General features: G+C 33.1%; 1 protein-coding gene across 3 annotated transcripts; it reads right to left on the bottom strand.

The window, feature by feature from the left end:
• Nucleotides 1-671: 671 nt before the first annotated feature.
• On the bottom strand, nt 672-13,466 carry LOC126716070 (uncharacterized protein At5g08430-like). 3 transcript variants are annotated; one of them, XM_050417022.1, is made up of 11 exons: nt 13,275-13,466; nt 12,604-12,780; nt 11,395-11,474; nt 10,622-10,809; nt 8,711-9,629; nt 7,827-7,927; nt 7,224-7,283; nt 5,157-5,207; nt 4,020-4,089; nt 2,890-3,135; nt 672-1,822 (listed from the first exon to the last, which is right to left on the bottom strand). In XM_050417022.1, exons 2-11 carry the CDS (start codon nt 12,696-12,698, stop codon nt 1,167-1,169), a joined length of 2,466 nt encoding a protein of 821 aa, XP_050272979.1. In that variant the 5' UTR covers nt 12,699-12,780; nt 13,275-13,466; the 3' UTR covers nt 672-1,166. The 3 variants fall into 3 exon arrangements, with proteins under 3 accessions (XP_050272979.1, XP_050272978.1, XP_050272980.1); XM_050417021.1 differs by having other exon boundaries at nt 13,281-13,466; XM_050417023.1 differs by lacking the exons at nt 11,395-11,474; nt 12,604-12,780; nt 13,275-13,466 and having other exon boundaries at nt 8,711-9,648; nt 10,622-10,777.
• Between the last annotated feature and the right edge of the window lie 2,401 nt (nt 13,467-15,867).

Raw genomic sequence — 15,867 nt, 5'->3', positions numbered from 1 at the left:
GTTGGTGATATATTCAACTTTTCCATCTCTGTCTCTATACATATTTTGCATCTTACCACCCTAGTACAAAGTAAAAAAAAATTATTTGCATCTTTTTCATTGCTTATGAACGGCTTTGCCACTTTTTGGAAATCCGGATATATACAACACATCTTCTAATCCAATATGAAGGCTGTGTTCATTCATTATGAAACACCTTTCTTCAATATCATAATGTCTAAGAATCTCCTCCAAAAAAGAGGTATTATGCAGCCACTTACTAACACTTGAAATGGTCAGCATTACTCTATGTCTACTAGATTGAGTCTTGCAAGTGGGCCTGACACACCCAAGTGGATGGATTTTAACAGGGTAGTGCTCTTCAAAATTCACACCAGTTGGGACTTGGGAGTCTTTGCAATATGAATCTAATTTTGAGTATTCAAACATACTTCTGAACTTTCGTTCAATCCTGCATATTCTAAAGTAAATTTCCAACCCCACCCATTCACACCCTTACTTTCAATCACTCATTTGACTTCTTGGCTTCTTGCAAGTCATGAACTGATCATTTTGACATCTTCATTTTGGGCTAACACTTAGTTTAAGAGAAATAAAATAGTAAACTCAAAGTCAAACTTACCTCAAGAAATAACAGAATTAGTAAAAAAGATTAATTAAGAGATAACCTCTAGAACAAATTAACATCCATGTAATATACTATTGTCATGTACATCACACTGCAAATAGCAGCAGTTGCAACCTAAAATTTTCAGATCAGGACATCTATTCTATCTACATGATTCTTTCTTGAGTATACTTACATTCTAGTTCCATTTGAAGATATACACATGATGCATTTCAACTAACAAGTTCATAGCTAGTTTATGGACTCTTCCTGTTTCCTACTCCATAGACTTCAAATATAACAGTCATCATAGTAACAAAAACCTAACTTTTTCTTCTGTTTGGGGGAAAATTCTGACAAAGAGCTTCAGTCAAAGAGATTGCATCTTTTTCATTCTGAACTGTCCTCCAAACCTAGAAATTTGATGTATAAGAATTAGTATCACTCCAACATTTGAGCAATGACATTGATAAAGGATCCCTTTTTTCACCATGTGGACCCACATAATACCATAAAGAGCATTCACAATTCTAAACTGCTTGCTTTCAAGGTGCATGACTCAGATCTTGGGGAAAATTCTCTGGCAAAGAGCTTCAGTTTTGGGGAAATTCTGGCTAAGAGCTTCGGTCAAAGAGACTGCATCTTGTTCACTCTGATCTTTCCTACAAACCTTGAAGTTCAATGGAGAATTAGTATCACTCCAACGTTTGAGCACCGACATCGAAAAGGGACCCCTTTTTTCACCATGTGGACCCACACAATACCATATAGAGCATCCAGTGTTCTCAATTGCTTGCTTTCTAGGTGCATGATTCAGAATTTGTTCATCATCATCACTTAACTCAATAAACTCAACTGTTGACATGTTTTGCTTTTTCTCATTTGTCTGTTCATGACTTATTTTTGGAGAAATAACATCGCAATGGCCCTCAAGAGCAAAAGTGCGTGATTTTTGTGGCAATTCTTCAAGAAGCAATGACTTTGAACGGCGCTGCTTTACTTCAGGAGTAAAAGTGAGAGATCCTTGTGGCAAAACTTCAGGATGCAAAGCCCTGGAATAGTGCTGCCCTCTTTGAAGAATGTCGTCACCTTTAACACCAGGGGCAAATTTATGAAATTGTTCAGTTGATTTTTTGTAAAGAGATCCTTCAGACTGCTGCTTCTCTTCTGGGATAGGCACACGGAATTGGACTGCCTTTACTGGGGCAACAAAAGCTAAGCCATGGAAATGAACACACAATATAGAGGGTTAAACTTTCTACTTTTATCAAAGAACATCTACAGACTGAATCAAAAGCTAAATTGAAATTACAGAGCATTTCATTATCCAAATTGGGGCCGAATCAACAACTGAACTGTACAGTCTGCTGAAAACCCCCCACGGCTCCCATGAGGGAACTCCATGCGCTGGCAATAAAGTATTGCATGCATTTTCTGCAGTATATGCAGGTCCCTTAAATGAAAATAAAAAGGATGCTTGATTGGTACCTCTAGTCCAATTTTAGACAAAGATCAAGGAGGATATGAAGCCCTGATGGTAAACTATACCTCCAATTAGTGTGGTTCATAATTTCTCAACAGTAATGTGTATGTTGTGTGTGTTAGTGGGCATAGCCCAAAGCTATTTGCTTGTTTTCTGCTTCACTATTTTCTCTACAGGGTGTTGGCATTGTAGAGTTTAGTAGAAAAGTGATTTAGAGTTCAACAACAGCTGATCTTGCAAAAAGAAGCTAAGACAATAACAAAGCTAGTCAACTTATTTGATAATTATTCTCATACTCAATACAAAGATGTTGAAAATTATAGACTTACTAGCTAAGAATTTTATATTATGAAAATATCAAAGGTGAGATTAGCCATTTTTAGTGACGCACAATTAGATTGCAGAGAAACAGTAGAATTAAATTCACAAATGACTCTGGAAAAGACCAGACTTATAGAAGCTGATTCTTGGAAGACAGTTTCCTATAATATTTTGCAACCATCAAGATACTCAAAATTTTGCAGAAGAATCATTGATTTAGTTTGACATATTAGATTTCGAAAAGGCAAAAAAAGAACGGAATCTTGAAGTATTGTCAGAATTTAGAAACCTTGATTCTGCATGCATACATGTCCAGCTCCCATTCAATTATTGGACACAAAAACTACTGAAATTTCAAACAAAGATCAATCTGCAAAATCCACAGTAATAGACACGAGTACACAACTCAAACAGACAGATACATGTCTTTATTATGCACATATAATTTTTTTATCATAAAAGTCAAAACTCAGCAAACCTGCAGGATATTTTCTACCATTTGGGTAGCAAGAAGTTCCTTTGCCTTTTAAATCAGTGCAGGGGAGTTCAGAAGTCCCAGGGGCTAATTCTGGCAAGCATCCTTGTTTATCTTTTCTAGAAGAGTCCTCAAAAGTGAGTTCATCCTCTACTACATCAGCAATTACTTCTGGAACCTCATGCAGCAACCGTGACTGTTCTGATGGTTTCTGAAGCAGCATCTTTCTATCCATGTATTCAGAAAGCTTATGTGCAAGTTAAGCATCACATTTTTTTTCATCAAGAAATATATAGACCAGACTAATTCTGGACACTACAAATACAGAAATCAATTAAACTGGAAGAAATAATAAAGACACAAATAATTTATACTGAACATATGAAAATGCCAATCAACAGAAACTTCCAATTGATATGAGGTTTCGAATGGACTTGTCATCACATGAATAGAAGAAAGCTGTGAGCTTGTGACCCAGTAGAAGGTGTCTTTAATGTAAGAAGTATACACATCACTAGCTTTCTATTGATTTTATTTTTCTGCATTTAGAATTTAGAATTTTATGTTCCAACTCCAAGAATTGTTGATTCAACAATCCCCTCTTTCATGGGGCTGGGCTCCATCCCATGAGAGAGGGGCTGTTCAAGCAACAATGAGGAGAGTTGAAATAAAACCCCTTATAAACAAACATAACAATACATACGCACATATTATAGGTAGTTGTTATTTCAAATCAAAAATTGTTTTCACACTCCCATCTCTCATGGTGGTGGGTTCCATCCCATGAGAGGGGCAATGTTCAAGCAACAATCTGGAGTTGAAATAGCAACTCCCATATATATAATGGTAAAGTCTTCGACTACCAAACAAAAGTGCAAATATGATTCTTGAGAGCAGTCACTTAATGCATGAAAGAAAAAATGCTGAAATGTAAGACTGTATTCAAGCCACCAGTTCAGGATCCCACTTAAGTGGGACCAACACTGGCCAATCACCTTTTACATGATCACCTCAACCTTAATCTCATGGTGTGTTTTAATAACACAAGAATCATATTTGAGAATCCATAGCTTCCCAGAATGGTCCATTAATACTGAATTTGAGTTACATATACTGCATAAAGAAAGGATATTCTCTTCTCCAGCCCTTTTCATTTGCCTGATCAATGCGTCTTTGCAATAAAATCAGCTCTCGCACAATCCACTATCATATAAAAATTCCAAGATAATATAAATCATAACAGCAAAATCAGGAGAATAGCAGCTATCAAAATAAATAGAGAGGCACAACACACAATGGGGTGTTTGGGAATTTTAGATTGTGTTTGAACACACAAGGAGGTTAGCATAACCAAGATTAATATAGAGAAAATAGAGAGACGACCGCTTATAAAACTTCCAAACTGAACCCTTATAAATAAATTCCCAAAAAAAAAAAAATGAAGAACATGTTTAAAGCTGGAAAACAGTTTGACTGTATTTGAGATGCTGCATGTAAGACAGTCAAATGACTTGATTTCAAGGAACTAGAAGTACATGGAATTAGCCATGCACCACCCCCACCAGCCCCCCCCCCCCCCCCCCCCCCCCCCCCCCCGCGCTTTTTCTCGGTGGTAGGGGTGCAAAGAAAGAATTAGGGAACGAATTGAAGAATATGAATCCTTAATACTCCACATTTATTTAACCATCCATAAACTTCAAAAAAATCACAGTTACACTCTTCTTACTCAAAAAAATCTAAAATATATCTTGAACTCATTTCAAATTCAACTCTACAACTTTAGTGAATAGGTGAATGAGCACCAAGTCGCTCCAGAGAAATGATTATGAATATCATATAACATGTCCGCAAAATTATGATTTTTTTAGATCTTTCATTATCTTGCTTGAGTGTTTTTTTTTTGGCTATCCAATATGAGAAATTCAGTTATCAATCTGTCTCTAACAATAATCAGGGAGGCACCCCAGACCTGAAATGTCTTTCAATTTATACTCCAAGACTGCAAAGAATAGGCCAAGGAGCCCCAAAGTAAACATAAAGAAGTTATAGTGAATCCTAATATTTGACACATCCAGAAAAGTTTTTATTTCTTTTCTTCTTCTACCATGGAATGTCATTTCTTCCTTTTCCACATGCATGCTTGTCAGCCCATATGTACTCTTGGAATTACACTATAAATGACATAATCTTCTAACTTTTTAAGTAGATAGAGAAAAATTAAAATAAACACACGTGTATCAAAAAAGAGAACATATAGTCTCGATACATACATGCTTTATTATATCCTCATGCAGAGTTCTAGCCTTCTCCTCAAACTCCACCTATAAAAGAAGGCAAACTATTTAAGGAGCTGGAATAGCAGTTTTTAATTCATTACTTGCAAGGTATTACATAAGCACCATAAAATTATTCACAACCAATACAGCAAAAGGTGAAAATCATATCATCCCAGATACATGATATAAATGAAATATATCATCCCACAAGGTAAAAAACCTCAACATACACCAATATTAGGGAAAATATAAATGAAATATAAAATTTTTTTTTTCTTTTCTATTGGATAACTTAAATTTATTTAAAGAAAGAAGAAAGAAGAACAACTTAAGTATATGAGGAGAATACAAAAGGTCCCCATAAAATTTACAATCTAAAGTCTGCTTTTCTTTTTTGGCTGCTAGTTTAGAATCCTCATAAGTAATAAATATATTCTTGGAGCAATGAACAGTAAACACTCAAATACACATAATTACACTATGCAAGCACAAAAAACAGTTTAAGCATGAAAAGACAGGCCACTAATTGTACTTTTTTTTTTTTGATAAGTGACAGGCCACTAATTATACTTTCTAGATCATGTAGCAAAGATGTAGCACAACATAAGAGAAGGTTCCTCAATTCCTTACGAGCAAAATTGTTTCCATAATACGTGGACAATTATTTCCTAACTAGGTCTCCTTCCAAGAATTTTAATCATTCCTGTTTGACTGTTCCAATATTACAAAGGTGCTTATCTAGAATATTTTAAAGCTAGGCATTAGGGGATAGATTTTTCAAGGAAAACCAAAACTGATGCAACTCTGAAATTAAAGAACAGAAAAATAAAAATAACCAAGGAATCAACACCTAGGCTTGCTTGGAATCGGTACCAAGCAAGAAAGCAAAGCCTAGGAATATGCACCTAGAGTCACCTTATAGTAACACCAAACTATTGAGGGAAAACTCCAACTACTAATTTTATTACTTGAGAAAATTGTTTAAGTGCGCCTCTGTAGGAGTACAATAGCGTGCTTATATAGATTACTATGACTTAACCCTAATTCTTTTTTTCTTTTTTATGAGAAGAACCCTATATCTAATTGACTTAGGACTTCCCAATTATATGAATTATAGATATACTCTTGACTCTAGGAAATTAAATAAAATATATATAACTTAATTAACTATTAAGAATCAAAATAAAATCTAATTGACCAGTAAAATGCAAATGACTTCTAAAATTATATAAAAATAAATTTGTCTTCACGCTTCCCGAATCACTCCCATCCAATTTGTTACTTTATTTCCACAATACAGTGGTCTGCTATTCAAGAATAATTATTACACAATTTAGCAGATATAGGCACCACTTAGAAAGTGGGAAGTGTTTCAATTTCAAAAGAAAGATGCTTGAGCCTCTGAAGCAAAGAGCCAATCATGATATATCCAAGTAACAGGTAGTTATTTCCCAGAAGAACATTAAAATGGTGTCCATAAATAGTCGTGAAAATTCTTGAAAATGCTTATGAGGATTTTAATTATAATCTACATAAAGTTGAAAATTTGAGGTTCATGCATGTTCCATCCTTTCATTTCCAAATTACCTCAGTTTGAAAGCAGATTTTCTAAAAGACTCACCCCACAGCCAAAAGAGACAGAACTTAAAAAAGAAGAAGAAGAAGGGCAAGACCTTCATAAAATAATGTCTACCATGTGGAAGAAAATTCCAATTGTTTGTACCCTACCAATGACTAAGGCTCAAGATATATAAAATCAAGAGTCCTTTGCAAAAGACTGTTGTTAGTTGTAATTTGTTTCCACAAAGAAAGCAATGTGCTTTTACATATTGTTTCCCATTTTAAAGATAATCAAATATTGATTCTATTAGTATAGTTAATCCCTAGTGTATCTGGGTGCCGTCCCCTTGGCATCTTTTACATTAATTTTTGCACTTGTCAAAAAAGAAAAAAATCTATTAAAACACTTGATCAATTTCTTGAGATCTGATATATATTAGTACTAGTGACTTTGAAGTTTCCACAATGCCTTTTGAATTTACAGTAAGTGACACTACTTACAACAGTAGGCTTTCTGAGCAGGCCATCTTTCACTCTTTGGAGCAGATCCTCACATTCTTCCTGAAAAAAGACAGCATCTGATCATTGGGATTTTCATTTAAAACCAGCACATATTTGGAACTAAACAATAATTTCTGCTAGAAAGCGAGGGGTATGTCAATTGATGAGGAAAATATTGTAATTAGGAAAGGTTTCACGGATGAACTATGGCTAAAAACTCTACTCAACCAGAAAATTAAAAAGCATTTTTCCTTTGCAATTACAGATCAGTAGAAACCATATTTAAGAAAATCTTTTACAACATCAACTCTGGATAAACCCAGTGCTCACTGTAGAAACAAGTCCTAAGATTTTCATTTTCTTTTTCCAGCAAAGCTCATAACTAAACCATCATTTTTTCTGATAGGTAGCTCATAACTAAATCAACATAAATTAAACTAGTAGATATATAAATTTAATTATTATAATTGACTTAGGAAATTAATCATCCCATGTTTCTTTTGATTTTTATACTATTGTGCTTTTATATCTTTATAAATAGGACAAAAATACTATAGAAACAAAAGAAAATAAAGACATTCAAAACACTAACACTGTTGTTACCTTAGAGAAGTCATCATCAGAAAGCTTGCAAATGGATACATCTTTTGGACGATTGGAAACTTGTAGGAGTGTTTCACCATTTGTTGAAGCTCTCTTTATGCCTGTGATGATAAAAGTTACAACACACAAAAGAAGGTTTAGTCACCCAAGACAGGAACTTTATAGCATTCACTGAAAGAACATTCGCCAAAAGACTGATCTAGTTTCATGTCCAGTGCAAGTGATAGTAAGGAGATATATATAATTAGATGAATCCTAGATCTTCTGAGCTACTCTTCTCTATCTTCCCATAAGCTGTCTTAACATGGCCTAGACTTGGAATCAACTTCATTAAAAGAGTAATTTACATTTCCTACTGGGATGGTTTTTGAAATTAAAGTTCATAATGGGGAGTAAATTATGGAGTTTTTTTTTTTTTTTTTTTTTTTTTTACACTTAGTTTCCTCAGGTTATATAGTATTTATTTGACACTTAGATTTTCATGTCATCAGAACCAATTCCTAAAACTACAAGCCACATCATTTATTTATTGCTATATGACAAGCCACATCTTTAAGGCATTCAAACGCCACAAATTTGTGAAACCCAGAATCTAGTACTACTTTTATGTGTATGATCCATGTAAAGGTTTTTCGGTCCAAGCAGAAAATTCCGCACCACATTTGTACCTAAGTTGTTTTAGTGATTAAAAGTATTAAATAAAAAATTGTTGTTATAATAAAGAATTAAGCTTTGCCATAATTTTTACTCAGAAACAACATTATGTTATTAAAGTAAATTCAGAAGTGGCAAACGTAACAATAACTCTCTGGAACAGCTATGACAGCAAAGATCCCTGTAACTATTAGTTATTCATAATTTGTAGCCATTAATAAGGAAATTACCTTTAACTTGCACAAGCTGATGAGTATTTTTTTGCAAGTAGTCATTTGGGTCTGACTTTATTCTCACAAAACTTCCCATTAATTTTCCTTCAAAAGTTTCAGGCTGCTTCAACAGCTCTTCCACTAAACTCCTCTTCAAATAGACAAGCTTGATGTTTTCAACAACTATGGATGCAAAACAGCTTCGCTGTACAACTGGAGTTACAATTGGAGTTGATTCCTTCAGAGATATTCCATCTGAGCTCAACTTTCTTTGCCTTTTAGAGGGGAACAAAACACCTTCATCCCTTTCTTCTGAACTACACCCAAACTCAGATTCCTCCCATTGCTCAAGGTTCACAGCAAAGTGAGCTTTCAGGAGGTTATGTATACTATTTTTAATCACCGACTTTCTTCCTAAGAGAGATTGTAGCCTCTCATCACAAAGAACTCTCTTCTTTTTTTCTGGGTCAAAAAGCTTGTTCTCTCTACAATAATCAGTAATGATAGTCGTAACATCATTTTGTGATAATTCTTTGGTTGAATCTTTACCGATAGAAGAAAGAAATTCTATGAGAGGTCTTGAGCCCCATCCAATGAACTCCTTTTTCTTTGATTTTGCCTTCTTTTTCATTGCACTTTTATCTCCCGTGGATCTCTTCCTTTTTCCCACAGCCTTGTTTTCTACTATATCATCCAGGTCCTCATAATCAGATACTATAAGGTGACTTTCTTCGTCAAATTGATCATCGTCTTCATCTTCTTCCCCTTCACAAGTTTCATTTGAATCATAGCCAGCCATGTAGTTCTTATTCTTCTTCAGTAATTTATCTGCGGAATGGACATGCTTTGAAGTTAACCCTTCCTTTTCTTTGATTATCTCCCAATATTCCTTGAAAAGGCCCTCATATGTATCTCTATCTTTGAAGTCTATCTTGCCCTGTATCATAACCAGATAGCTAATGGGAAAAAAAGTAACAAGGCTTAAATTTATTTGGCCAAACCAATAAGACACTTATTGAAAGAAGAAAAAGAACCCTCAAGAAGCTGAAACAAAAGTAGGAAAACTGATTATTTGAATCCATTGATGAAAATAAGGTTTAGGTTATTTGCAAAATATAATTATGCCTTTTTTTCACCTGAGACTTAACCTTCATAATCTAAAGATCAGCATTAAATTCTCATCTTTTCATTTCACTTACAAGCCACTTATCCTTGTAATGAACTGTGGCAAGCTATAGGCTGAAGAGCTATTTTCTTTTGTTATTAAATCACTAGTTCTGTGAATAATTGGGAGAACTTCCTTAAAAAAATTATTTTGAAAAATTCTGAATGTAACAAAAATGGAAACAATCAAACAAAGGAGATAAGATAGCATTATGTCAAGACAGCCATTCTCGCTCTCTCTCTCTCTCAGCATTTTTCTTTGTCTAAGACTCTATGTTGCTCCTCTCTTGTATACTTATGGACTAAAAAAGCGGATTCTTGGTGGCTTTTAGACTTTTAGTTGAATTCTAAAAAGGGAAAAACAATATTAGAAGATAGTTGAAGAAGCAACAAATCCTGAATACAAGAAAGAACGAATTAGAGATGTTTTATATGGTACTGGCATGTCTAATGTGGTTAATTTGGCAGGAATGTAAAAAATGATCTTTTGAAGATATTGAGAGGCCCTTAGATCTGGTAAAGTCTCTGCTAGTAGGGACTTTGTTTGAGTGGTCTTGTATTTGGGGTTTTACGCAATGCATTTCTATTTTTGATTTCTTACAATCTGTTAGCATTTCTTATTGATTTGTTAATATTGTTTCAAGTACAGTGTGTTCATCATTGTGAACACAGAGTACATTTTTATTTAATAAAACTTCTATTACCTATAAAAAAAAAAAAAAAAAATCAAATTAGAGATGTATTTCCAGAGTCAGACAACCATACCCCATCAAAGTCGACATCGATGTTTTCTTCTATAAGTTGTGCAAGAGTCAAGCAGTGATTGCAAAATCCTTTCTTCCCTCTAACACATGCAAACTCAGCATCACAGATGCAGCGTCCACAAACAGCATTTGGGCAACAAAAGCACTGAAATTTTGAGTTTTTCTGGCAAATGAAGCAAGAATGCCAACCTAAAATATAAAACTTTAGCTTTTTATAAGCAGGTACAACTACAATGATGCAAGCATAAAATAGAGGGGCTAATAAAAAATACTAAGAAAGCACCACAAAGTACTATAGAAAGGCTTAGTTTATTTAGAAAGTAAAGTAATTTGCCGATGAAGTGGAGCTGAAAGATGATCTATCTTCCGTAACTGCACAAATTTAGGATGAAAAAAACATTGACATAATATGATGGAACATATCTTCTCTATCAATTGCAAAGTTGGGTATGCATTTTTCATTATTTGAGGTAAAAAATCATAGTAATATTACTTAATTCAATATCCAATAGGCAAAAATCTGGTCCAGATTTAAATGGTGCTATTTCCCTAAACCATTAAGATAATGCGGCAGGTGTGACATCTAGGATAATCAAAATGGGGAAAAGGTTGTGGCACGCATATCATATGTATCATACATAAAAAAGGGATGTGTTGTCAGGCTCCATGTATTTCACATATACCTAATCTGCATGATGCTTGAACAGTAGAATTCATTCAAAATGACAGAATATTACACAGAAGTATCATCATAGATAAAATTTAGTAGCTAACCGCAAGTCCAGCGATCTACAGTCTTCACAAAAGAATCATCTCTTCCCACACAATGAGGATGATACGCTTTAAGACAATCCCTGAAAGAAATGAATATGCTATAAAAAAAAAACTGAAAATGTCTTTTGACACCACACCAAAAAGTATATTTTATATGAAAGTTCTTAGGAGAGAGACATAATAATTTCCAATTATATTTGAAAGTTCTTAGGAGAAAGAGATGTATCAGTATCCAGTTATATAGGATATATAGGAATTTATACATCTGACCAGCATCCCTAATCACCTAGCCCGTTAGAAACATAGCATGCTTGTGCTAGCAAAGACCAAGTTTGTAGCAGGGAACTGGTAACCAGAAATCAAATATGCACCATGACAAGTTTCTTAATTCTGAAAACTAAAAGTAGATATACAATTCCTTTGATCAAACATGTAAGATATTAGCAAAATCATAAATTTGAACAGACTTTCAAATCATCCGGTGCCGTTAGTAATATATCATAGTAATACTCGTGTGCCTAAATGCCAAGCTTGTATCTAAATACTGTTTACCACAAAGCAAATGTATTAAATTACAAGTTTCTTAATTCTGAAACCAATACTACACCTACAATATCTTTGATGACTTAACCTAGCATTTTAAGTTTTATTTTAGACATATGGATCAGATTGTAGAGGTGGAAAACCAGCAGCAGTAAACACTTAGCAGCAGAAGTCATTAAGCTGCAGCAACCCACCATCAGAAAGGGTTGGTAATCAGGTAATGACAAGTTAATTTATCCAAATTTTGGGCAGATTATTTAAAAATCATTCTAATACCACAAAAACAAAAGTGACCATATAAAAATAAAAGGACCAAAATATTTCATCCAAATTTACTGTTCATTCAATCCAGGTACCACACCCTTGCTATATATATCACAGTTATAATAATAATTCCAAAGCCAATGAGCTACCCTCCACCACAGGTGCCTTACATTCCTCACTCAATCATATGCATGGCACGTGCAACAAATCCAACAAACAAACATGTTTGATACTGATTTGGACACCCCGTTATTTTATTTTTTCCAACTCTCTCTTCCATAGCATTGTAAATGACAAAACTGCCCTTATTACTAAAGATTGAGAGGACCAACTTTTGAATTTTTTAAAATAAATAATTGGCATGCCCAAATGAAAAAAGTTGTGGTTTTTTTGAGAACTCACTTGTACTCACAGACCATGAGCAACCCTCCATCTTTGCAGATGAAGCAGTAATCTTCTGCAATCTCTTCCTTCTTTCTCCTATTCTTCCTTGCCATAATCTTTGAACCAAACACTATCTAACTTCCAAAATTAATCCCAGGGCAACCCAAATCCTTGAAACTCAAAAGCTGAGAAACCCTGTCAAATAAACAAGAAATATCAGATATACATACACCATCTCTCTCTCTCTCCCCACCACGATCAAGTTAAACTAAACTTATGCTAAATTATCACAGTCCCATTTGCAAAAAAGAAGCAAAGAATGTAACAATAAATTTGCAAATCTAAGGGAAAAGAGAATTAATCATAAAAAGTAATGTGGAATGAAAGCCTAAAAATATATGTATAACACAATAATATAAAACAAAACAAAAGATATATTAAACCAAATACTAGAACAGCATTCTGAGCAATATATGAAATTCTTTATTATACATTAAAAAAACCAACTTGTGAGAGATAGACCTTGTAAAAATCAGAAAAGTAATTTAAGATGTTCCTTCTCTGAAAGTTGACGCTTTTTTTGTCTCTCTAAAACTTGGTCATCACAGAAATGACCTTTTTTTAATTTGGGTAATTCTATGAAGACCCATCTGAGAAAGAAGACCAAAAAAATAGAATAAAGCACAGACCTTTACCTGTCAAATTTGCAAACCAAACAGCTAAAAATGTTGCAATGAAGCTTGGGTAGAAGACCCTTGTGTAATGAAAAGCTAAAAAGATTGTGTTTGAGACTTGAGCCAGTGAGAAAACACAACAATGTTGGGTGGCAACCGTGGCATTGGGATTGTATTTATAGTGGGTTTTCAGCGTTTATGTCAGAGGATTTGCGTCAAGTGTCAGACGTTAATATCATTATCCAGGTTCTGGATTATTAAAAAAAAAAAAAATCTCATGTTCTGAAAAATCTGTATTTTCGGCTTAAAAAAAAAAAGAAAAATCTGTATTTTCATTTTTCGTTTTGTTTTTACATAGTAAATTAGTAATAGTAGTACTCTATTGCTAAAAAATAGGCCACCTTTCAAAAAAAAAAAAAAAAAAAAAAAGGCCAAATAAATTTTGACCTTTTCAAATCTCAAGGTAAAAAAATATAATGTTGATAAATTAAGATTTAAGTAGGTGATTTTTTTCTTTCCTAAATGGAATTTAGACTATTTAACGTCGTTTGAGATGACATCTTACGTAGGCACTTAGACTATGTAACGTCGTCTGAGATGGGTTTTTTTGTAACAAATTGCATGTAACGCCATTTTCATTATGAGTCCATAACCATATACGAAAAGTAACTGTTACATAATATAATAAATCTGATTTGAAGAAATCGAGGCTCTAGCAGCAAGACGTGTGGTGAAACTTGCATGCAAGATTGGACTTTGGGATTTGTGAATTTGAAGGAGGCTCATCTTATCATCTATGATCGTAAATAACCACAATGGATTGCACAAAAACTATGGGATGGTATCGATTTAGTCATGTAAGATTAGTAGAAAATTCAATAGCTCATGCATTGACAAAGCTTGCAAGGGAAATAGAGGGTGAATCAATTTTGAATGGAATTGGTTCCTACACATCTTGTAAACTTGCTTAAGTGTATTTGTTATAAACAACTTATATCTTCATCTAAAAAAGAAATTTTACTTTCAAAATCAACCTTTTATTGAACAATCAATGTTAGGTGTTAGGGGTACAAAAGAATTTTATAAATTTTTTTGTCGCAACTTATTAATTGGCAAATTGTGATTAATACCATATCAGGTTTGCATAGTTCACTACTAACACTATTGTAATTATACTCAAATTATAACATGCTAATTAATTGGAAAAAAAAATTTTAAGTGAACAAAAAAGTAAAAAATTTTCCCATAAACTTTTTTTTAATATATTTCTAAGTCATTTTTTTCAAAAAAATAAACCACTTAAAAAAGCTAAAAAAAATTAATTGTATCACATGAACACTTAGAGATATAATGAGTACAATATATGTCTCATTTAAAAGAAGAGATAAACATTAATTAAAATTTAAAGTAGGTAATTTTTCTTTTTCAAATAGACTATTAAGTGTCGTCCAAGGGAGCATCTTACGTAACAAATTACATGTAACACCATTTTCGTTGTGAGGTCCATAACCATATACTAGCCTCTGAGCACGCGCGTGACGCGCTCACGCGCGTGCTCAGAGGCTCTTCTATTTTTTGGGTAAGGGTTAATTTAGAGCATTTATAATAATTTGGGATTACTACATTTTTCAATTACCAAAAAAATTTATAAGATACGTAACATTTTCTATGGAGTAGTAAATTAATAAGATTTTTGTTAAAGGAAATGCTCTTAAAAAAATCCTAAAATTTAGTAACTACCCATCCACGTTTTTTTTCTTTCTTTTTTTTTTTTTGTGTTTTTTCCTTTTTGGTGTTGTTGATATTGTTCTTTTTTTCAAATTTTATGTATGACAGTTGTCATTTTTTGTCTAATCCTAAAATGTAGTTTTTTTTTTTAATCCTAAAATTTAGTCATTTACTACACATCCATAACATAAGTAAATGAAAGCTTAAATTGAAAATTTTATGGCAAGAGATACACATTAATTGTATAAAACCACAATTGTATTTTGAGATTTTTTATTTTTAATAAAGTATTAAATGGTGCTTTAACCTTAACAAAAGGCTAATACAATTGGGAATTAATGATTAGAAGTATCTAGAAAAAAAATTGTATAAAAACTTCATGATTGTTTGTTGAGAAGAAAAAAAAAATACCATAAAGTATTATTAAAGGTGGTTTAACAAAAACCCAATATAATAATGAACTTTTATTTTAATTCGTCAATGCTGTTCTTCTAAATTTTTTATTGAACAAAAGTACACTAAATGTAGTTTAAGTTCATAGCAACAGGAACAACATCCATATTCACGTTTAAGTTCAAATTCACGTTTTCCATTTTTTTTTTAAAATCTCTTCCATATTTTGGGAAAAAAAAAAGACTTCTACTATAAAACCACTACTATAACTTCTCCATCCATATCCTTATATTTAGGCACTAACATATCTGATTTTGAAAGAAAATAAAAGGCTAAATTTTAGGGAAATTTAAAAGATTAAGGTGGGGAATTGGTGTGACCCTATCCTTATTTAAAAGTTTATCAAAAAAAGAAAAGAAAAACTATAGGTTTAAAAAAAAAATCCCATGTTCTATCCATGAACTATTTAAAAAAAAAAATCCCACTT

Source organism: Quercus robur, chromosome 2 (assembly GCF_932294415.1).
Source record: "Quercus robur chromosome 2, dhQueRobu3.1, whole genome shotgun sequence".
Taxonomy (NCBI): Eukaryota; Viridiplantae; Streptophyta; class Magnoliopsida; order Fagales; family Fagaceae; genus Quercus; species Quercus robur.
This window is presented reverse-complemented; position numbering and strand designations above follow the sequence as displayed.